The sequence below is a fragment of the Panthera tigris genome, chromosome E1, assembly GCF_018350195.1.
Source record: "Panthera tigris isolate Pti1 chromosome E1, P.tigris_Pti1_mat1.1, whole genome shotgun sequence".
NCBI classification, from domain to species: Eukaryota; Metazoa; Chordata; class Mammalia; order Carnivora; family Felidae; genus Panthera; species Panthera tigris.
Window position 1 is genome coordinate 37,645,873 of NC_056673.1, and position 23,543 is coordinate 37,669,415.

The 23,543-nt window shown below is 54.5% G+C and overlaps 1 protein-coding gene across 1 annotated transcript; it reads right to left on the reverse strand.

The window, feature by feature from the left end:
• Positions 1 to 20,751: 20,751 nt before the first annotated feature.
• Positions 20,752 to 23,271, reverse strand: LOC122233745 (elongin BC and polycomb repressive complex 2 associated protein). Its single transcript, XM_042967599.1, has one exon. It carries the CDS (start codon positions 22,816 to 22,818, stop codon positions 21,679 to 21,681), a length of 1,140 nt encoding a protein of 379 aa, XP_042823533.1. The 5' UTR covers positions 22,819 to 23,271; the 3' UTR covers positions 20,752 to 21,678.
• Between the last annotated feature and the right edge of the window lie 272 nt (positions 23,272 to 23,543).

Sequence of the window (23,543 nt, forward strand, 5' to 3'; positions counted from 1 at the left end):
CACTCTTTCTCTCTCTCAAAAATAAATAAAATTTAAAAAAATTTTTTTAAAAAGAATAAATCTTTAGAACTGTGTCCTCTCGTTGAAATGACCCTTTTATCATGAAATGGCCCTCTTCGTCTTTTGGCTACAATCTTCATTCTATCATCGATTTTGTCTCATATTAATATAGACTTTTTGATTAGTGTTAGCCTGGTGTATCATTTCCTTCCCACCTACTTTCGTCTTTAAAGTGGGTTTCTTGGGGCACTTGGGTGGCTCCGTCAGCTAAGCACCCAACTCTTGATTTCGGCTCAGGTCATCATCTCACAGTTCGTGAGATCAAGGCCTGGGTCAAGCTCGACACGGACAGCGTGGTTTGCTTGGCTTTCTCTCTCTACCCCTCCCTCTGCATGTGCTCTCTCTCTCTCTCTCTCTCTCTCTCAAAATAAATAAACTTAAAAAAAAGCAAATGCTTTAAAAAATAAATAATAAAGTGGGTTTCTTGTGGCTAGCATATAGTTGGGTCATCCTTTTATATCTGCCTTTCAGTTGGGTTGTCTAGACCATGCATATTGATTGTGATTATCCATGGGGCCAAGTTTATTTTTTTTAATTTTTTTTTTAACGTTTATTTATTTTTGAGACAGAGAGAGACAGAGCATGAACGGGGGAGGGTCAGAGAGAGAGGGAGACACAGAATCTGAAACAGGCTCCAGGCTCTGAGCAGTCAGCACTGAGCCCGACGCGGGGCTCGAACTCACATACCGCGAGATCGTGACCTGAGCCGAAGTCGGACGCTTAACCGACTGAGCCACCCAGGCGCCCTCCATGGGGCCAAGTTTAAATCCACCATCTTGGTTGCGCAACTGTGTACATTTCCTCAAACTCCAGGAGGCCACCAGGCTCTGCCTGAGTTATCCCTCCTTGTGCTGTGGCCGGGAAACCTATTCCAGGCAGCAGGCAGGAACGACCATAGAACTAATAGCTCAGCTCCTCTCCTCTCAGGGATCACCGTCCACGGCTGCCCCGATTTCCAAAGTCCGAACCCCACGGTTGCAAGTGTTTTGTCCCGCTTTTTAGTTGTTGCAGGCGGGAGGGTAAACCCATTCCCTGGTGTTCCACCTGGGGCTAACGCAGGAGTTCAGATCATTTATTTTGGAGATTCGTGTCCCTCAATCCCGTAAAATTTTCTTACGGTATTTCTTGGTCAACTTTCTGCCCTCCTCATCGCGGTCTTCTCTTTCTGGGACTCCTGTTAGTGGAATACTGTGCCTCCCGGACTGGCCCACCCACATACTCCCCGTCTTGGGAGACCCTGAAGGGCAAGGGCTTTGTGAATTTTGTTTGCCGCTTTTCATCAGACACCAGAACAACACCGGCATGTAACAGGCGCTCAACAAATTTCCTCTTTTGTCTTTTTGTGCTACTCTCTCAGTGACTCCTTTTGTTTTGCCTTTCCAACCCTTCTGTATATTTAATTTGCAAGAACCCTTTCTTATTCTCTATGGCTCTTTTTTCACTGCATTCTCTCTCTCTCTCTTTAGAGAAAGAATGAGCCTTAGCAGGAGGGACAGAGGAAGAGGGAGAGAGAGAATCTTAAGCAGGCTCCATGCTCAGCGCAGAACCTGATGCGAGGCTCGATCCCGTGACTCTGGGGTCACGACCTGAGCCAAAATCGAGAGTCGGACTCTCAACCGACTGAGCCACCCAGGCGCCCCTGCATTCTGTTATTTTTTTTTTTAATAACTACTAGATGATATTAATTATCAGGAGCGGTGTGTTTAAATTGGTTGGTTGGGTGTTTAAGTATTTTTAAAATTTTATTTAAGTAACCTCTACACCCGACGTGGGGCTCGAACTGGCAACGCCAAGATCAAGAGCCACCTGCTCTTCTGACTGAGCCAGCCGGGCGCCCCTTAATTGGTTGGTTGTTTGGTTTTCTTCTGTTTCCTTGGCTTTCCCTTTTCTTTTTTCATTGTGTCTTCCTCTTGCATGCCAAGAGCGGAGCCCCCACGGAAATGTACTACCCAGCTCTCACTTCGGGAGAGAGACTTTGCCATGAGGAGTGCTGTCAACCGACACACTTCAGCTCTGACACTTTCTGGACGAACTACAGCTTTTGAACTGAGGACACGATCTCCTCAGATAACTCTCGCCAATTATGGGGCACGGTTGGGGGTATTAGCACCCAGACAGTTCCGCCCAACGGGCTCCCCTGCTGGGTGATCTTTGCTCTGAAGCTTTGGCTGGGACTCTGTCCGAGCCGCACCACCCTCTGAAACTCTTCCTACCCAGTCTTCCTTCCTTCCCTCTCTTCTTTCTCACATGCCGGTCCTGCACTGCAATCTGAAGACCTTCCCTGTCGACTTCTGTCCCCTCCTGTCTCTATTCCCCCCAGGCATTATCCCCAGTAAATCTCCTGTACATCTAACTCCATCTGGTGTCTGTTTCCCAGAGGACCCGAGCTGACACAGGAGTTTTCTTCATTTGTCAGATGATCCTGGCTCAGCCATTTGTATGTAAGGGAACAGCACGAAAGAGCAAACTGGAAGTTCGATGGGCACGAGTGAGGCTTTTTTACTGGTGGATTTTGCTTTTTAGTGATTGGGCAAAAAGCCAGCTGTTTCACCAGGAATGCTCCACACGTTAGTGCAGGGACTTTTTCTTTGGCGCGTTCAATTTTCCCAGATAAGAAACTTCTGGTGTTCTGCCCGGACGTGGGAACCTTGTTTCTGCCTTTCTGTGCAGGGCACGGGTGGAAGGGATCCACTGTGCTCCCACCTCCGCCCCTCTGCGCAATCTGTGCCTCCAAACCCCCTTTCCTTCTTATCTTCTGTCTCCCTCTGTCCTAGTCTCTATGTCTGTGACTCTTCCTCAGCCCTTTTCTAGTCGTCCACAACTTTGCTGAAATCCTTTATCTGCTGAGATATCGTTTTCTCAGTCCTTGTGGGTTGAGGTCTTCCTTCTTTCTTTACTACCATTTTAGTGGGATCTTAAAAGGGAGAGGAGACACAAGTCGTCACCCTTAACCGGAGGCCCCCACGCCTGGTTTACGTTGTCCCGCTGCCGTCCTGGCTGCTGTGCGGAGAGCGGATTGTACATGGGCTGGAAGCAAGACCGTCAGCCAGGAGGCCACCGCCACCGCAGAGGTGGGCCATGAGGCGTCAGTAGGCCGGGCGTGGGGGCCGTGGAGATGCAGAGAAGTAGATAATTCAAGACACATTTAGACAGTGGTTTTAAAAGACGTCCACGGATTCTCTGATATGCCTCCCTCCAAGAGAGAAAACTTCATTCTCCTCCCCGGGAATGCAGGCTGGCTTTAGTGACTCATTTCCAACAAATAGAATACAGCAGAATTAACAGCGTGTGACTTTGGACGCGAGATCAGAAAAGACCATTGCGACTTCTTCTTTGCTCTCTCTCTCTCTTTCTCTCTCTCTCAGATCACTCGCTCCAGAGGAAGCCAAGCTGCCATGTTATAAGGACACTCAAGAGCTCTATCACGTCCACATGACAAGGAATGTAGGCTTCCTGCCAACTGTCAGCACTAACGTAACAGGCGTGTGAATGAGCCCCCACCGGAGGCAGATCCTTCGGCCCAGGCAAGCTTCTAGGCGACTGTACCCTCCCTGACATCTTGACCGCAACCTCATGAGAGGCTCTGAAGCCCCGCGAGTTCACTTCCGGATTCCCGACCCAGAGAAGCATGTGTTATGTGAGATAATAGAATGCTTATTATTTTAAGCCTGTCAGTTTGGGGAGTCATCTGTTCCATAGCAATAGATAACCAGCACAGGGGGTGAAGGGGAGAGAAATCAAAGGCTTATTCTGGGTTTGGGGCTTGAGCATTCGGGTAGATAGACAGTATTATGTACGGAAGTAGGGAAGCATGGGAGAGGAAAAGGACTAGAAATCGCAATTTTGGATTTTGAAATGCCTTTTGGATATCAGGAATGGAGGTATCAGGTAGATGCTGACTATTATCTCTCCAGGCTGGAGAGATGATTGAGGGTCCCTGGCGTGGGGCTCATGGTTAAAGCCATGGACGCCCAGGGAGAAAAGATGAGGGGTCTTGGACCAAGCCCTGGGGCCTCCAAACTTTAGAGGTAGGACAGAGGAGAAAGAATCAGACTAAGGAGAGGCTGGCAAGACGGGAGGAAACCCAGAAGACAGTGGCAACTCAAAGCCAAGAAGAGAGAGAATGGCAGGAACGGAAGACAGATCAGGGAAGAGACTAGCTGCAGAGTCCAAAGGAGCAGCTCCTCCCTGGTGACAGCGACTTCAAAGAAACCAGGCGTAACAGTAAGCACAACTGTTTCCAGTTCTCGAGTGTCGACCAAACGCCCGGCACTTTAATGGATTTTCTTGTTGAACCATCACAGTAACTCTATGAGGTAAACATTATTGCCCCCATTACACAGATGAGGACACTGAGGGGCAGAGAGATTAGCTTGCTCAAGGTCATACAGTTTGTGAAATGGCAGAAGCCAGATTGAAACTCAAGCATGTGGGACACTAAAGGCCACGGCCTTGACCCCAAGGTTTGGGCAGAATGCAAGGCCTGCCTTTTTTTTTTTTTTTTTTTTTGCATCTCCCAATGCATATTTCCAAAGTTTTTTTGTGCTGGACCCCCGCCCCCCCCCCCCCAGAAACCTAAGCAAATGTGAGCCCAACAGGTGAGTGTTCCTAGAGAGTGTACGAAGAAAGACAGCAGAGGTAGACAGAGGCCTCTGCAGAAGCAGGGAAGGGCAGGACAGGACAGGAGATCTGTGCCTTTTGACTTTAAAGGAGCAGCATGCAAATTATATCCAAAGCAATATGCAAATGATATGTAAATTACATCGCGAATGAGCATCTGTTCTTTTTGAGTCAACCGCTCAAGCACTTTTGGGTGAGCCCGCCCCAGCTTTCTCCCAGGGTTGTCCAGGGTCAGGGACCCTTGCAGGGTCTATTAACTAAACTGCAGAAGTGGCACGCACCTCCCCCCCACGGCAAACTGGGCCCTGGGCCGGAAGGAGAGAGCTGCCCGCCATGTCCAGGCGAGTTGTTTGTTTATGCATTCATCCGACAAATACCTGTAAAGTGCCTACTTGGTGCAGAGGCAGATGCTGTAGAAAGGTAGAAGACTCATTATCTCTGACTTATGGGAGCATATCCTAGAGGGGGAAATAGATACAGTAAAGACCTCAGCATCATCTAGAGTCTAGACCAAGGCTTCTCAACTTAGCGTATTGACATTCGGCTCTAGGGTTCTCTGTTGAGGGGGACTTTCCTGTGTGTCACAGGACGTTTAGCAGCATCTCTGGTCTCTCTCTATCCATCAGATGCCAATAGCACCCTCCCCCTAGTCATGACAACCAAAAATGTCCCCAGACATTGCCAATGTCCCCTGGGGCGGCGGGGGATCGGGAGAGGACCACGATCACCCCAGCGGCTGAGAACCACTGCTCAAAACTCTAGGCCTTGTACTCTTTGGGTGAGTCTCTACATATTCATTGAGCTCAGAGTTCAGCTCCAAGGGCCCAGCTGGTTCCATGTTTTTGTACTTGAACTGTTGTAGAGGCCAGTCTTTCTCAAATTTCGCATCTAATTCCTTTCCACCAAACATGACCCTCCACTGACACCCAGGCCCCCACTCTGAGCAGGTGCTGTTACCCAGTCCAGCCCCCAGAGATTCTTGAGGAGCATTCAAGGTCACCCCAAAACTAAATTGGCCCCAGCCTCGAGCCCTTCAGGTTTGCATGTCTGCTTTTTAGCATCATTCTGTCTCTTGTCATCGAGTTGTCACCTGTGGGACTGTCACTTGCACTCCTATCTCTGCCGGCCCTCATTCCTTTTGATTGGCAGCTTCCAGGAGTTAAGAAACCAGACTTTGCAGATCAGTGTTTTTCCAACTGTGCTCTGCTAAGAGCTAGGAGTCCTGCGGGGCCTCTCAGGAGCCCCTAGGGGGGAGGCGGGAGGGGTAGGAGAGGCTTCCAAGAGGTAGGAGGAATAGAGCAGGCGGGTCTCACCAGCTCCCCACCAGTGGTTTCCATTGCAGCAGTTGGATGTCTCCTGGCTTTGTTCCTCTCTGCTTCTGCATGATACCCTTTGGACAAAAAGTCCCAGGTGTAAAAGGCTTTTGCAAACCACTGACCTAGATGGGGCGCACTGTGAGGAGCAGAGAGCTCCCCAACATGTACTATATCTGTGCTTTGGTGCACAGCTTGGTGGAGTCCATCGTGGCCGTTTGGAAGCCCGTAAAGGTTCCTTTCCGGCTCCTTATTATTGGGTGGATGGTGGGGATGCCGACAGGGGAGGATCCCTTGACATTCCGGCCGAGCCCCGTGCGGGCACAGCAATGGACCAGAGAGGCAAACCAGGCTTCCAGGTTTCCATATCAAACCATGATGCCTTTTCCTGGGTGGAGGCAGCAGCCAACCCCAGGATGGGGGACTCCTTCCTAATCCCCCAAGGTAGCAGAACAGAGTCTTTGCACTGAAGTGGCAGCAGTAAGAACGGAGACAAGACCCCAGGAAGAACTCCCCAACTTGGTACCCCGGGGGGTGGGGGGGGGGGGAAGCAACGGGGAACAGCTGTGGAGCAGGCAGCTCTGGGGGCAGGAGGGTGTCCCAGCTGCAGGCTGAGGGATAATCACACACACCCTTCCCCCCCACCCCTTCCTGGTCCCTACCCCCAACCAGATAAACCTCCAGGGCCAGAGCAGGGCAGGGGGGATGGTGAGCAGGGTCTGGGGCCAGGCCCCATCCTGCCCTTTCTAAGAAGCCCTTTCTGTAGGAGCCTTGCCAGACTACAGCAGAATGTGTGGGGATCTTGTTCCCAGGGGTCTGAGGGATGGAGCAGGGCTCTCCCTTCTCCTCCCGACCTCCCGGCCCCACTGAATCTCTGGACGCGGACACAATCAGGCACTTCATGCCTCCCAAGGGTCAGAATGAAAGGCCTGTGTCTGTCTGTGCTCCCCTCCCCCTCCCCCTTCCATCTTCAGATTTTTCCATCTGCCCTTGGGGCACAGCCTCATCTTTCCCCTGCCTTTCCCCCCTCCTGCCCGCTAAGTTCTTTACAAATATCTGGGAACAGAAAAGATTGCCCTCAATACCCTGCGCTGCTTTCCACTCACTCAGGTCTCTGACATGCCCGGGAGGGAGCAAAGTTGCCGATGGTCCTCCTCTGTCACTCACAGGAGCCCAGAGACCTCAATGACACCAGAAGGTCGCACGGCATTGGCCGACTCACTGTTCTCCTGCCTATCTCCTCCCACCCGCTCCGTCCACCTCCACGGTTTGCCCTGTGACTTGCCGCTTCTCCCTAGAGCCAAAGGGCTCCTTCCCACTGGAAAATCCCCAGACGCTGAAATGACGGTGACCCGGAGGAACTGCTGAACCTAAAATAGCAAGTTCAAATCAGAGTTCACCCTTCCAATGGCTAAGTGCCCCTAGCAAGGGAGGCTCCCTCTGCAGGTGGGGGGGTGCTGATCTCTGATCTGTTCTCCCCACCCCCACCCCAATGCCAAAGCCAGACAAGCAGCCAGGAACTGGCGTCACCATTCTCCAGTCCCCCAGACACTCGTCCCACCGTCACCACCCGTGAGCAATCGTTCCGGGGCCTGACATTCTGTCGGTTTCACGCCACCTCCCAGGGCCCCAGCCAGGAGCGCTTCCTGGATAAAATATTAAACATGCAAATCTGAGACAGTGCCTTAACGAGCGACAGACTGCACGACCACAGCCTGGCAAACGAGACGCACGCCGTCCGGGGGTGGGGGAGTGAGAAGTATATATAGATATAGACTTTGGATCTCTCTGTGCAACGTGTGTATGAGGCAGAAAACAGCAGGCATGGAAAACTACCGCAGCAGCCTCCAGCTGGGGTGGCCTAAGGTCGGCAGGCGGCTGGTGGGGAGGGAGGGTCAGGAGGATCCCCAAAGCCAGCTCAGAGTGGGGATGACAAAAGCCCTTTGTGCTTGGATTCTGTGCGGAGGGGGCCAGAGATGCAGGGCAGGGGGGCCAGCATTTGGTTCTGGAGAAGGAAATCGGTGAGAGGCAAGGCCTCAAGAACGAAGAAAGTTGGGAGACAGGAGACAGAGATCTTGGGAATCACAGGGAGAGCACCTCAACTCTCATGGGGCTCTGGGGGCCCTTTAGCACCCACATTGGTCTGGGCGTCACCCATTGATTGCATGGGGCCAGTGTCATTCTGCCTTGATCCAAACTGACGTGAAGTTGACGATGATGCGACTCAAACTTTACGGTATCGTGTGAATCGCGGCGGTCTGGTTACCACCACAGCTGCCTATACAGAAGGTCTGGGTGGGGCCCGAGATCCCGCATTTCCAGCAATTCTCAGGTGATGCCAGTGCTGCTGGCCCGTGAACTCCGATCGAGCAGCAAGGGTCTGCAAGGACTTAGAACACAGGGAGCTTGCTTGGTTCGGATGCACCTAGAACCCACACGAGTCTCCAGGGGCCCTGGGTGCTGATGAAGAGAGTATCTATCCACCGAGTCCGGTTGGTCAAGGAATTACAACCGAGCGGCACCGACCTGGGCCTAAGTCGACATGGCACTCCCAGCCCAGAGTGTCAGGGAGCCCCATGAGCCCACGCCCCACACTGGAGTCCCCAGGGCTCCAGACTCACTGGAGCTCACAGGGCCCATGGTGACACAGAGTCTAGGGCGCTTGAACTAACGAATACAGGGCCCACATGGCTTCAGAGTATCATGGAGCCCATGAGAAATTAGATTGAAGTAGAGAAATTAGACCCCGGGCCTACAGGGGTCTGGGCTGACTTGGAACCCCCAAAGGACTAAGCTGACACCCACATTGGCACAGGGTGATGTGGAGTGCACAAGGGTTTGGACTGACGGGGAACCTTTTTTAAAAAAAATTTTGTAAATGTTTATTTATTTTTGACAGAGAGAGAGAGACAGAGCATGAGCAGGGAAGGGGCAGAGAGAGAGGGAGACATAGAATCCGAAGCAGGGTCCAGGCTCTGAGCTGTCAGCACAGAGCCCGACACGGGGCTCAAACCCATGGACAGCCAGATCATGGCCAGAGCCCGACGCGGGGCTCAAACCCACGAACAGGCAGATCACGACCAGAGCCGAAGTCAGACACTCAACCAACTGAGCCACCCAGGCGCCCGGTAAAGCCCCTGACTTAAAGAAAGTTCTGCAGCGTGGGCCCCAGACAAGGCAGGGGCTCTCCGCGGACTCCTGGGATGCAGGAGAGGAAGACGGGAAGGGAGGGGCGGGATGCTGCGGAAGGAAGGGGAGGGATGGGAGCCGAGCCGCCAGCTCTGGAGCTGCTGTGAGCCTGTTGGCCACCGGCTGAGTGGTACTTGGCTGGGCCCCAGGGGGAAGGTGTTGAGAGAGAAGGTGCTGCCTCCGCCTCAGCAGCTCGGATGGAGGAGGAAGCAGGAAGGTGGAGGCGGGGCCGGGGCGGCACAGGGACCTGGCACGGGGAGAGCATGTCCTACCCAAGGAGGCCTGGCATCGGGTAGGGGGCCCCACTGCCGTATCCGGGGCCCCGGCGTTCTGATTCCCAGTTCCCAGCACACCCAGGGACATGCAAGGCTGTGGGGTTAGGGCTTAGGGGCCCCCAAGGGGTGTCCAGCACTGGGGGAAAAGACAAACAAGGGTCTCCCTGGTTAGGGAACTTGGGGCCCAAAGGAGTAAGGATCTCACTCCCTGGGATAGGAGACCCTTCCCATGCAGCCAGGTCCCTTGGCAGTGTGCCCTGACCTTGTTGTGTCCTTCCCCAGGGAAAAGAAAAAAAGAATGGAGGTTTCTTTCTCCCCAGATCTCTGGCAAAGACCCCTCCCCCCATCAGTACCTGGGGACAGAAGATCTCCATCTTTTTCTTAATGAAATCTAGCCCTCCCTCTCCCATCTGACCAGACAGCCCTCAATCCTCTACCCCACCCAGGCAAGAGGCCACTCAGGGTCTACCTGCCGCTTCCCTTTACCTCCAGGTCAAGGGAGAGAAAGGAGGGATGGAGGGAGGGGTGTCGCTATGGATTCTTGCTGCAGCAGGTTTCAGGCCAGAGGGACACCAGCCTCTTTTCCAAGGGAAAAAGAGACCTTTTTCTTGACCAAAGTTCCAGACATCTGTTTCGTGCAACATCTGGCTTCCCCACCCCACTAGGCCCAGGCCGGGTCGCCCCCCACATCTCGGCTTCTGCCTTTCTCCACTACCCCCATTCCTGGTCCCTGTGCGATAAGGTTCTCCCCTACTTGCGCTCCTTTCTTTATCCCCCTCCCCCCAGGGCAGGTGTCAGGAAGAGGCTGGGGGCTCCCAGGTCCAAGGATACCTTTTTCTGTGCCCTCCCCTTCCTCCACCCCTGCCCTCTTTCCCCATTCGGCCTGTTACTGCTGAGGAATCGATCCCTAACTTCACTCCCGCATGCACGCTGACCTAGTTTCTGCCTCAGAGGGGACACAGCCTTACACACTCCTGGACACAGAGCCCCGCGTAGCCAAGAGTCAGACACACGCTCAGTGCGCTTGGGATCGCCAGACACAGGCGTGCGTCACCAACACACTCAGACTTATCACACATGTGTGCATGTCTGCATGTCCAGAAATGCCTCCCCTACTCAGGAACACGTCAGGGACCGCCTCATGGGCACACACACACAGGCTCCCTTGTTCACAGGACCAATGGACCCACATGGACAGACATACAGGCCCTCATAAGCCACAGATACAATTCCCCACAGAGGCTTCCCGCTCCCTCTCCAGCTCGTGCTTGCAGGTCCCCATCTTCCAGGCGAGGAAAACACCGAAGGAGGAGGCACATGGCTCCCCTGCTGCCATGCTGCCACCGCCATGGGGTCGGGAATCACCCCAAACCCAGGAATGGATCCCCAGGGCCCCCTCTTCCCTCCACTGTGCCCACCCGATGGACCCGAGATACCTTATTTCCAAGTGACAGGACCCTGTACCTCCACGAGAGGGATCAAGGGTGGCTGCTACTTCTCTTCCGTTTTCCTGGCAATAAAGTTAAGGTCGTGAGGCCGTGGTCTGTTGACATCACAGGAGGTGGGGGAAAACACCCCCTACTATAGGTCCTTGGGCCTCTTAATCCCTCAGATGTTCCTCTGCGAAAACAAAGACTTGATCGCACAGGTAGGGGATATGAAAGCCTTTGTAAATGGCTAAGCTCTGCCACATAAATGTAAGAGGTCATATTCAGTCTGCCTGTCGATGTCTGTGTGGGGGTAGAGGGGATCTCCCACATCTGCCTCCCAGCAGCCCTATCTTGGGCTGCAGGAAGTCACTGGGCCCAGGAGGACACGGGGACTGAGGCCCAGGGAGGACAGGCTAGGGGCAGAGGGAAGGCTCATGCCACTATCTGCCTTGCCCACACCCCCATATTTCTAAGACTCTGGCTCTTCACTCCCAGAATGCCTCTCCACCCCAAGTCGGGCTGTCATCCTGGGTGGCCTTGGGGTCCCTGCAAAGCTGGAAAGGTAAGCAGCCTCCACTAGCCAACCTCCCCCACTTCCAGTCCTCCCTCCTTCCATGCAGCCGCTCTGTGCCCTCCCCAATGTCCTCCATGCTTCTCAGTTTCCTACTGAATTCTTGCCCCCCACCCCTGGCTCAACGGCCTTCCCTGTCCAACCTCTGGCTCTATCCCTTCAGACCCTCATTCTCATGATCTCTGACCTCCTCTGCTTATAATGGGAAAAAATCCCACCCTGCCCCTGCCCACCTGCCTGCTGCACTCCTAGACCCCAGAGGCTCCGTTCAGCTGGGAAAAGCTCCCACCCCCAGGAAGTCTGGTGCCTCCACCAGCTCCGGGGTTCCAACTGTCTCTGAATTGTCAGCAGATTCCTTCTCTCAGCTGAGCTCTACCCAAGCGTCTCCCCTCCCCCATGACACCCCTCAACCTAGTCTCCTACTTCTCAGAGCAAATGGAAGCTCTCTGGAAAGTCCTTTTGCCTCCCTGCTCCCACAGCTGCCAACTTGCCCGTCTTCACGCTTGTCTGCTCTTTGTCTCTTGTGTGTGTGCGTGTGTGTGTGTCTTGTGTGCGTGCGTGTCTGTGTGCATGTGCACGTGAGTCAGAGCATGTCTGGGAACACACATTTCCCTCCCTGTCCACCTGAGCTCATGGTCTCAGCCCCTGCCCCTCCACGGAGGCCTCCCTCACTCATCCTTTTCCCAGTGTCTCCAACCTCCCTATGTCCCCCAGCTCCACCATAACCTGCCTTCTCCGGGTCTCCTTCCAGATCCTTCTCTATCTCTTTCCTTCACATCTACGTTCCTCAAAGAGATGGCGGCACCTGCTGTCTCTACTTCCTTACCTCCCATTTCACCCAGCGCACCCCCTGGAAGGGCTCGCTAGAGTCACCAGTGACCTACCTCCTTGTTGCCAAGGCCAGTAGACGGTCTTCATTCCTTATTTTATCTGATCTTTGTGCAACATTCGACACTGTCCTCCTCTTTCTCTTTCTTGATATACTGTCCTCCCTTGGCTCTCGTATTAGTTAGGATAAGTTATAGTGTATTATGTGGGCTAGTGTGTTATTATATTGCATTTTAATTTTATATGGTGCTAGGCTACTAATTTTTTATTAGGCTAATCAATGGCATTAGTTGGGTTATGCTAAATTGTATTAGCTGAGTTAGGCTGAGTTGTATTAGTCAAGCTAAACTCCTATAACAAAGAATCCAAAAAAGACAGTGGCTTAAAAATGTAAAGCTTTCTTCACACATTCAGAGCGAACATTCCAGGGCAGTGGGGACCCACTGGGCAGGCATTCGGAGACCCAGGTTCTTTCTGTGGTGTTGCTGCACTGCCCCCTAGGGCATTACTGGTGACTCAAGACTGGAGCTGGGTGGCCACCATGCTGGGCTCCAGCGCAGGAAAGGGAAAAGGAGTGTAGAAAAGGGATATCTAGGGGCGCCTGGGTGGCTCTTGATTTCGGCTCAGGTCACGGAACTCACAGTTTGTGAGTTCGAGCCCCGCGTTGGGCTCTGCGCTGGCAGGGCAGAGACTGCTTGAGATTCTCTGTCTCCCCCCCCCCGCCCCCGCCCCTCCCCTACTCGCTCTCTATCTCTCTCTTTCAAAATAAGTAAACATTAAAAAAAAAAGAAAGAAAAGGTATATCTAGGGTCTTAAAGCGCCCACACTACCTCCCCCTGGCACCCCATTGACGGGAGCGAAATCACATGACCACACCTGACCGCAAGGGAGGCTGGGAGGCGAGTCAGCTGGGCAGCCATGGGAGCACAGATTCTGGTGGCCAACCAACAGGGGTCACCACAGCCTCCTTGTCCTCCGTCCTACCTCCTAGCTGTCCTTCTCACCTTCATTAATGTCCCGCACCGTTCTCTTCTTGGATCTCTCTTCAGTTGACACACATTACCTGGTCACTCTTGCCCAGTCATATGCAAACGACTCCAAACATTTCTATCTCTAGTCCAGATTTCTCTCTTGAGCAGCAGGCCCACCAGGGCACCATGGGCCCAAATCTGGGATCGCAGCCAGACTCCCAGACTCCTCTTCTCCATCCGTCACCAATGCTGGTATTTCTATTGTATAAAGGCCTCTCCGATGAGGACTCTGTTCTCCTTCTCCCTGCTGACTCCTCCACCCTTCTCACAGCTTCCAAGCTGGTCTCCCTGCCTCCACCCGCCCCCCAATACTTCGCACCATCCTCCGGCGAAACGTGGGCATGCGTCAAGGCCCTAGCCCTCTTCTCTTCTCCCTTTTCGGTCTTTCCCTGAGCCCCGAAGCAAATCTGATTGTCACAGCCCCGCTTGGCCATCTCTGGCTCCCCAGTGCTCTGAGAACCAATTCTGGTAAGCCAAAATCCTTACCTCGGCCCACAGGGCCCTGCAAGACCTGGCCCTGCCCCGGTGCAGCCTCTCCCCCTACTCTAGGCTCCGGCCACACTCAGTTCTTTGATGCACCTAATGCCCCCAGCCCCAGGACCATTATCCAGCTGTCCCTCCTGCCTGGAACACTCTCCCCACCACCCCTCTCTCTGTCATGAACTCCTAGTCATCTTTCTGAGCTAATCACGAAGATTGCTTCCCCAAAGGCACTGCTCTCCCTGATGAGGGCAACCCCCCCCCCACCCCCGGGCATAGCCTCTGGCCCCTGGCACACCTCTTTCACAGTGCTTGTCTCAGCTGTGTGATTATTGACTACGATCTGTCTGCCCCCCAGCCCGCAAGCTCCAGAAAGCCAGGACCCTGCCTATTTTGCTCATGGTGTCACTCAATGCTTGGTTCAATGCCCTGCGCATAGTAGGGGCTCGGTTAATATTTGTCGAACAAAAAATAAGTAAAGGAAAATTTATGATCGCCACAATCTGATTGGACTACTCTTCAGAGGCTCCTTGTTGCCTTCAGAATAAACTCCTTACCCTGATACACAAGATCTTTTGTGATCTGACCTCTGTCTACCTCATCTCTTGTCACATGTATCCTGTGTTCTGGGCAGTAGGATCTGTCTGAGTCCCATTCAAGGGGGCCTAGGTGGCTCGGTCAGTTGTGTCCGGCTCTTGATTTCGGCTCAGATCATGATCTCTTGGTTCATGGGTTCGAGCCCTGTGTCTGGCTCTGCGCTGACAGCGTGGAGCCTGCTTGGAAGTCTCTCTCTCTCCCTCTCTCTCTGCCCCTCCACCGCTCATGCATGCATATGCAGTCTCTCTCTCTCTCTCTCTTTGAATGAATAAATATTTTTTCAATGAATAAATAAATGAATGAATATTTTTCTCTTTCTCTCAATGAATAAATAAATATTTTTTAAAAAAGAGTCCCATTCACTCAAGCTCCCATTCACTTCGTGCTCTGACTTCAGTGCCTCCCTGGACCTCTTCACTTCATGAATTCCTACGTATGTTTGAGACACAACTCAGATATCTCCTCCCCTGGGAAGTCCTCCCTGATCCCCCAGGCCTCCTACATGTTCCATTGTGCCCCCGGCCTCACTGATCTCAATCTTGTCATGTAGTACTGGGACTGTTTGCTCATTCTTCTCTCTCCCTTACTAAGCTGGGAGTGAAATACAAGGTTTTAGCCATTTCTCATCTCCAGCCCGTAACCCATTGTCCAATTAATGCTTGAGTAAATGTTAGCGCCCTTCACTTCTTCGCTGCCCCTCCCAGTGTCTTTAAAATCGGGCCACACAGCTTTATATACAAAGCTAAAAACTGGATATGACCCAAAATCCATGAGCAGAATATACAAATTGTGGAATATTCATCCCATAGAAATCTACATGGCAATGAAAAGAATAAACAACTACCACATGAAACAATAAGATGAATACCATTGTATAAGGCTGAACAGAAGCCAGGACCAAAAAAGTACCTTTCAATTCTATGAAGGTTAAAAACAGTTAAAGTGAATCTGCAGCGACAGAGGCCAGCAAGGTGGCTATGTCCAGGTCAGGGGACTGACTGGGACTAAGTCTGAGGGAGCTACTCAGAGGGCTAGACTAGAAACGGGTAGTGATCACACAGGTATGTGCACGTGTAAATGTTAATCAAACAGGCCTTTTGCGCATTTTAAAGTAGATAACTTTACCTGTGTTTTTTAAAAGATAAAGACTCTCTTTTTATGTTTATTTAAAAAAAATTTTTTTTAATACTTATTTTTCTTAGAGTGAGACAGAGCGCAATGAGGGGAAGGGTGGAGAGAGAGGGAGACACAGAATCCAAAGCAGGCTCCAAGCTCCGAGCTGTCAGCACAGAGCCTGACGCGGGGTTCGAACCCATGAACCGGGAGATCATGACCTGCGCTGAAATCAAGAGTCGGATGCTAACGCACCCCCATCTCTCTTTTTTTTTTAAGTGCTATAATTTTGCAATTGATTATCACGGATAACAAAAACCTCTGGTGTCTGAGAGTCACTTTTTGCTACAGAGTCCTCTGGTTTTAGATGGTGATATCACACATCCCTCTCCCCATGCCCAGAAAGGGTAAACCACTCAGCTAGAGTAGCCCAGCATGTCTGTGGAGAGCCCACACCCTAAGGAGGAGGCTGCATGTCCTGCTTTTTCCATGCAGCTTAAGGCCCCTCAGGGTCAGGTTCTGTGTCTTTGTGTCTCTGGCACAGAGTTCTGTGACCCCCAGATATTGGCGGGAGGCTACCTCTGGTCTGTAACTGGTCGCTGCTGGGGTAGTAAAACATGGCAGCAGTGTGGTCATTACGGGCACAAACTCCATCAGCACAATTCAGAGAGGCCTGACCTCTCTGTAGCTCAGTTTCCTCAACTGCCAAATGGGGATACTGATAGTACCTACCTCCTACCGTCTTGAGGATTAGATGAGTAACCAAGCATAAAGCACTGAGAACAGCACCTGCTTCCAAGCAAGTGCCATGTAAGTGTTTGCTATGACGCCCGCTATTAGGGGAAAACCCAGTCAGGGGGCCCAGAATTAAACTGCTCTTCCACTGGCTGTGTGACCTCAGGCAAATCGATTAACCTCTCTGAGCCTCCATTTCCTCAGCTATTTAACAGAGATAAGAATACCCATCGATTGTTATGAAAGCAAGGACACCTGCAAAGCACCGAAGTTCCTCGAATGCAGAGATCTTGTCCTACACATCCCTTTCACCAAGCCCCAGCCCCGGGAGGTGTTCAGTAGCTTAGAAGACTCACCGCCTTCCCCACCCACCCTCTCCAGCCTCTGGTGCTAGCAGACAGCAGCATCTAGTGGAAGCCTCTGGAACTGCATCCTGGCCAAGTGCCACTCCCCAAGCTGCAGTCCAGCCCTTTAAATATAAATAAGCCTTTTTAAAATGTACACTCTACATTGGACAAGTATTGATTAAGTGCCTGCTGTGTACAGGACACAGATGAAGCCAGAGAAACAAGATGACTGTAGAAAGATGAAGAAAAAAAATCACAATCATAACCTTGTCATCAATAACCTCAATTTTTTTTACCTTTAATTAAAAAAAATATAAACACACTAGGTAGGGGGCGTTGGCACACTCGTGTCTTCCTGGGAAGTTTCTACAATTACAGGAGTGACTTTGAAGGGGCCACTTAGCATTCATAACACTCAGTTAAGGCCAAAGCAATGAAATGAAAGCTTAGGTCAGAAAGGGGATTCCTCCCAGGGGCCTGACTTAGCTTCCCAGGTTCTCCTTGGAAAGGGGGACCGGGAGTGCTTGGCTCCAAAAGCCCACATCCTCCCACCCCACTCCACCGTTCCTGCCCCAGACAGAAAAGAGTGAAGAGGGTCTGAAAGTGCCACGGATGACATTCAACTGGGGGAATCAGAGAAGACTTTGGGGGAGAGACGGCATTTCACATGGGCCTTGGAGAATGAAGGTAGAGAAAAGGGAGGGTGGCTGGGGAAGGAAAGGCGATCCAATGTGATGGACCACGTGGTGTATAAAGTGAGGAAACAGAGCCACGCGAGTTAGGGTCGAATCATAGAAGGCCCCAAATGATAGGCCGAGGGGGTTGCATTTAATAAAATCAGGGGACCTGCTGAGTTCGAAAGTAATGGGATCAGAGGGGATCAGAGGAAAACCAGAGATACAGAAACTAGTTAGGTGGCTACTGCAATGGTCCAGGCTAGACATTGTGGGCGCTGCACCCTCCTGGAGAGGATACAAAGAGCTACTCGAGAGGCCAGAAGGAGACAGAGGTTTGGAAATAGACAGCAGTGAGTCAAATGAGAGGCGGCGGGTGAGAATTCAAGGGGCTGAGTCTAGGGAAGAAAGGCAGAGCTCTAACCAGAACGTGGGCTTGATGGGGGAGGGGGCGGGGACTAAGGTGGGCAGGGGACGATGACAAGAACCTTGGTTCTCAATAGGGAAAGTATGAGTTGACAGTAGCCACTCAGAGATAGGAGACCAAAGCTCAGGAGAGGGGTAGAGCTGGAGGGAGAGGAGGCGGGGACAGTAATTTTGACTCACTTACCCATGCAAGTGCAGGATGAAGACTTCAGAGAGAGACACAAAGGGAATCGTGGGGAGCCTTGGGGGCGGAGAGTAGACGCCACCTGGACATCACTGGTCTCCCTGTGTGTTAAAGCTTCCTGAGGTCAGAGGAAGAGGAAGCACAGAAAATGGAGGAGGGACTTCTTACAGGAGAGAAGCAGAGCACCGGTGAGCATCCAGCAGGGTCACGGAGAGATACAGGGGTCAGGATGGCCGGGAGGCGACTACTGGACTTGTGTTTGGGGGTGGGATGTCATGAGTGACCCTGGAAAAAGCCATTTCAGGGAGGAGTCAAGTCGCAAAGATTTAAGAGGCAAGAAGCAGAGGGTGCGTGGGCGGCTCCCAGGAGGAGGGAGGTGTTGGTGAACAGGCTGGACTAGGGTGAGGCAGGCGAGGCGCCTTGGGAATAAGATTTAAGGAGGTACTCACTTTCTCTCGGGGGCGTGCAGTTGGTCCTGACGATGGGGCAGACAACTGGCCCCAGAGCTGTGGAGAGATAGGGACCCACGGAGAGAGACCCTCTGAAACTAAAGGAAAAGAGAAAACCCAGTAAGAGAGATCCAGGCAGAAGCTAAGACCCTTGATCCCGCCAAACACGCCGTGATCACTGGCTGAGCCACAGAGGATGCGAAGCCTGGATAGGGAGAGGTAGAAGAAAGGACGCACACCCACACCGACAACCTGGGAGCAGGGGCTGGGGCGGCGGAGGCTCCGGAGACTGAGGAAACACGGAAGGGAGAGCCTCCCGGGACCCTCTTGGGGAGACTGAGCTCCCCTCCCGGCTCAATGAGTGTTGGGGGAGGGGGAGTCCTAGCACCCATGAGAGCAGTCTGGAAAAAGTAAGGGGTCCAACTTTACCCTTTCCCCAAGCTGCTCCAATTCAGGGAGATGTGCAGCCCCCTCCCCCCATCCAGAGGGGCAGTACCCCAGAACCACCACCCACCCCACCCCCACACACACACTGCAGCACAGGCTTCCTTCCCCCAGAAAGTCTGGGCAAGTTTCTCCTTACAGGGACTCGGTTTCTGCAGTGGGCTGAATGGTGGCACCCAAAAAGGTCTGTGTCCTAACTCCCCTCCCTCTGGAACCTGTGAATGCGGCCTTATTTGGAACCAGGGTCTTTGCAGATGTAGCTAAATGAACATTGTCAAGATGAAGTCATGCCGGATTATCCGGGTGGGCCCGGGACCCAGTAAGTGTCCTTATAAGAGACAGAAGAGGGGAGGGCCACGTGCAGACGGTCCGTGGCGAACATAGTGGGGCCTCCAGGAGCCGGAAGAGGCAGGGAAGGGGTTCTCCCCTAGAGCCTTCGGAGAGCGCGCGGCCCTACCAACACCTTAATTTCGGACTTCTGGCCTCCAGAACTAGAAGGGAAAAAGATTTCTGTTGTTTGAAGGCACCACGTTTGTGGTAATTTGTTACAGCAGCCACAGGAAACGAATGCAGTTCTCTATTCTGCAAAATGACTAGAAAGCTTCTAGAGAGGCTTCTAGCCCTGAGTTTCTCCAAATTAAACCATTCGGCAAGCGAGGGGAGTTCCAGGTCTGGCCAAAAGGTGTGTTTTTCAACTCACCGCCCCGGACTCCTTCCAGGCTAACGTTTAATGTTTGATGCTTTCATTTGAGGAGGGAGGAGGGAAGACAAATTAACTGCATCACATGCCACTGCTCAGGGAAGTGGAGTCCGAAAAGGACTCTTGGCCCAGAGCTCACACCCTCCTGCCCAGGCTGGTTGAAAGGGGTCAAAGCTGACCAGGACCACAATTACTAAAAGCAGAGAGCTTTTTTAAAACGGGGGGGGGGGTCTGCCTTTCTGGGTTTCTCTTTGCACACATGACCCCCTCTTCACAGCGACTCTTTCCCCACTCCTCACGGCTTCCCTCCCCATTCTCGAGGGGGGGGGGCAAAATAAGACGGATACCCCTGTAGCCCAGGAGTGGAAGGCACTCTCCCCGCCCTCCCCCCACCTCCCCACAACACAGCTGGAGGGGGGAGGGGAGGTCAGCAGGGTTCATAAAGGCCAGATGTTGAGGAGAAAGAGAGCAAAGCCCAACCCACGCCCACCCACCCCACCCCCACCCTCACCCCCATGGGGGGGGGGGGAGAAAAAATGAAGAGACAGCTTTTAAAACAAACAAAACTTTTGTGGCCCAAAACAGTTTTTCTCAAGAATCTGCTCTATGCAAACAATAACAACTTTTTACAAAGCATTTTCACAGAAAAGGAGACAAGTCCTTCCCCAGTATCGTATGTGGGAACTGTTCCTCCCTCGCCCCCGTTTTGGGGGGAAAGGGGTGGCTCTTCACTGGTGTGGGCAGAAGGGTCACTGGGTTCCTCACTTGTCGGGCAGATCCACCACCCCCAGGTTCCCATCACACCCAAACTTGGGGAGTCTCCCTAAGAGCTCGCCTCCCCGACCTCACCTGGGCAGAGGAGAAAGCGATTTCACCCCCCTCTCTGGCTCTAGGGGGTCGTCCCAGCCACCGGGGCGGGGCGTGGTCCAGGCCTACCTCTCCCCTCCCCCCTGGAAAACAGAACCTCTGACCTCAAAACTAATCCCCTGGCCCTGCCCCCATCGGATCCATCAGGTCCCTGACAACTCCTGAAATGCCTGAAGTTAGGGGAGGAAGCTGATGATGGCTCAGCCCAGTTCCCATTCAAACCCAAACTTTGCCCCTTCAAGCCTGGCCAGACCCTTGAGGTTAGGTCAAGAGCGCTTTAACTTACCCTTCTACAAAGAGCTGCTCTCTCATCTCTAGCCTTTGAGGGGGCTGAGTTTGGGTGTCCGAAAATGGACCCAGGCCTGCCCTCTACCTCCATCCCCTCCCATCCATAAATCGGTGGAGAGGACCTCGAAAGGCAACTGGTTTGGTCTGATTTTATTGATTTCTTCCACCTTCCATTACTTTCCCTGGGACAGTCTCTGGCCCTTTCCCCAGGCAAAGTCTGTGCTTTTGGAGGGGGAGGAGGTCCCCTCCTAATTGGAGAAGCAAACTGGGGGAGGGGGTTGATGGATCCAGGGAGAAGGTCCTCTTTCACCCATCAGACCTTACAAACTGAAAACAAACAGGAAAAATTGAAGAAACTCCAAAACTGGACAAAAGGGAAAGGTTGGTGGCTGAGACTGAAGATCTCGCCAATTAGAAGTCACCTGCCTTGGGGGGAGGGAGGGCGGGGAGAGGGCTTAGGAAAAGAACAGGGAGGGGGTGATCTTCCCCTTGCCGGAGCTGCCCCCTCTAGGAAGGTTCCAGTGATGCTGGGAGCGCGGGGGGGAATGCCTGAGGGGAGTGAAGGGTTAAAGGCCTGGATGGTGGGGGTGGGGGATGCCCCCAGGGAGCTGCCAATCACCTCCCCACCCCCACCACAGCCCCCTCATCCCCAGGCTCGCCCACAGAAACAACCGGTTTGTCCATCACCAAGGTCTCTCTCCCTCTTTTTTTTTTTCCTGGTCTTTGAGCGGTAGCCTCCTTTGCTCCCCCTGGGGTGAAGGCCCTGCCCCCAGAGATCCGAGATGGAAGAGGGGAGGGATTGGAATCTATGTCATTAAGCCTTTTTCCGTTAAGCCTTCTCCTGACTCCAGCCCTTGGTTCGACTCCAAAGGATGAGGGGGAGGGGGTGTCACCCCAAACAGCTAGGTGCTTGAAGATCACTGTCATTTGAGGTCCCTCTGACCGCAGCCCTTAAAACGTAAAGGGAACAGGCAAATGCGAGACACGAGGCCCCGTCCTCGAGCCCAAAGTTTGGCCGTGGCCCCAACTTTTCCCCATTGGTAGGAGAGGTCTCTGCTCAGAGTTCCTCCAAGTTGATCCCCCAGAATTTAAGGCCTGGGGGCTCAGGGACAGCAGGACCCCCTATCTGCCACCTCCACAGTGGGTGGGCAGGCGGGGGCTTAGAGTCTCCCTGGAGGCGAAGCGAGGATGCGGGCCCTAAGTCTCCGTCCTCCCCTACCACCAGGGCCGGGGGGCAGGGGAAGGAGTCGAGAAGGCTGAAGGTGCTCGTCGTGGGGAGCGTCGGTGCAGGGCGGCGGGGCTGCGTGCTGCGATGGGGGGGTGGCGGTCGCCGGCGTTTCTTGGCGGCTCCCCGGGCGGCCCCTTTTGCTGGCGGCCGCTCGGGCCCCCGGCGCAAACTCGGAGTGTCGAGGGCGAAGCCCTTCGCGTAACACCAAAGTTTCGACCGGCGGATCAGACGATCGAAATGTTCCTGGCGGAGATCGCCGGGCGCGGCCGAAGCTCCGCTGGCCGTCGAGGGGCTAGCGGCTGGTGCCTCGGGGGCGGCCTGCGGGGGGTTTCCATCGCCTGCGGCCGTCTGTCCCGGTGCGGGCGGCTCCGGCGCAGCCCCGGGACCCGCGGACTCGGTAGAGAGGCCCGCAGGTGGCGGCGGAGGCCGGGAACTGGGCTCCTGATGGGGGCTGGCGGCGGGGCCAGGCTGGGAGTCGAGACCCGAGGCTGGCCGAGGCGGAGCCGAGGCGGAGCTGGTCGGAGATTCCCGAGGGCGCCGAGGCGCCGGGCAGCGGCCGGGAGGTACGCCGGAGCGGGAGCTGAAGTGCGGGAAACTGCCTCCGCCCTCTTCCTCCTCGCCACGGCTCCAGCACACTGCGGCTTCTGCATCCTGACCGGCCGGGGAGTTCGGATCACCGGACCGCCCGGCTTGTCCCGCGAGGTGCTTCAGGCCATCCGGGGCCCAGCCGCCGGTGCACAGCGGGGCGCGAGGGCCCACCAGCACCGGGGCCCGCGGCGCCAACTCCCCAGGCCCCAGGCCCAGAGAGGACGCTCGAGGTTTGGCAAGGGCGCAGAAGGCAAGGGCACGCAGGCACAGTGGAGAGAACTCCTGTGTCCCCCGACGCGGCTTCCGGGGTGTCGGGGAGCAAGGCGACCCTCGCGGGGACGCCGGCACTGCGAGGCGGGGAGCGGGGCACAGAGTCTCCATGGAACCGCCCGGGGGGGTGCCCACTGCGGGGGCCCTGGTCCCAGCGGCGGTGTGCCCTGGCTGCCCGAAGAGCCCACGGGCGAGGGGAACATCGCCCCCCCTCGACGGGGAGGTCTCTGCTCACGGGCGCCCCCGGCCCGCAACCCTGGGCCGCGGGGCTCTGGCTCCCTCCTCGATCTCGTCACGCGGCCCTCCCGGCGGCCGGACTCCTGGGTCCCTGCGAGTCCCGGCCCGGTCGGCCGCCCTTCCTGCCGCCGCCGCGTTCCCCGCGCAGCCCCGGCGGGAGCCCCTCTTGAGTAGCCCAGAGCGCAGAGGCTGGGGAAACAAAGCGGCCGGCGGCCGCGGGAGGCGGGAAGGACCCCGGGCCCGGCACCCGGTGCCCGGGCCCAGGCGGCGGGGAGGGCGCCTTCCGCCCGCTCGGCTTCTTTCTTCCCCGCTGGCTCCCGGAGACCGCGTTATAGAGAACTGCCCCCTCGCTGCCCCAATACCAGCGCCGGGGCCGCGAGCCCGCCGCTGATTGGACGGCACCGCCTGTGACGTGAGCCCGGACCCCACCCCTCCGGCGGCACCGCCCCCGTCCCCATTCCGCACACAGACACACACACGTGGACCCGGCGCGGCGGCGGCTGGGAGGGAGGGAAGGAAGGAGCGTGTGCGGGTGGGATCGCGAGGGGCTAAACGCGCCGCTGCACGTGGCCCGGTGGCGTCCCGCTATTTAGCCGTCG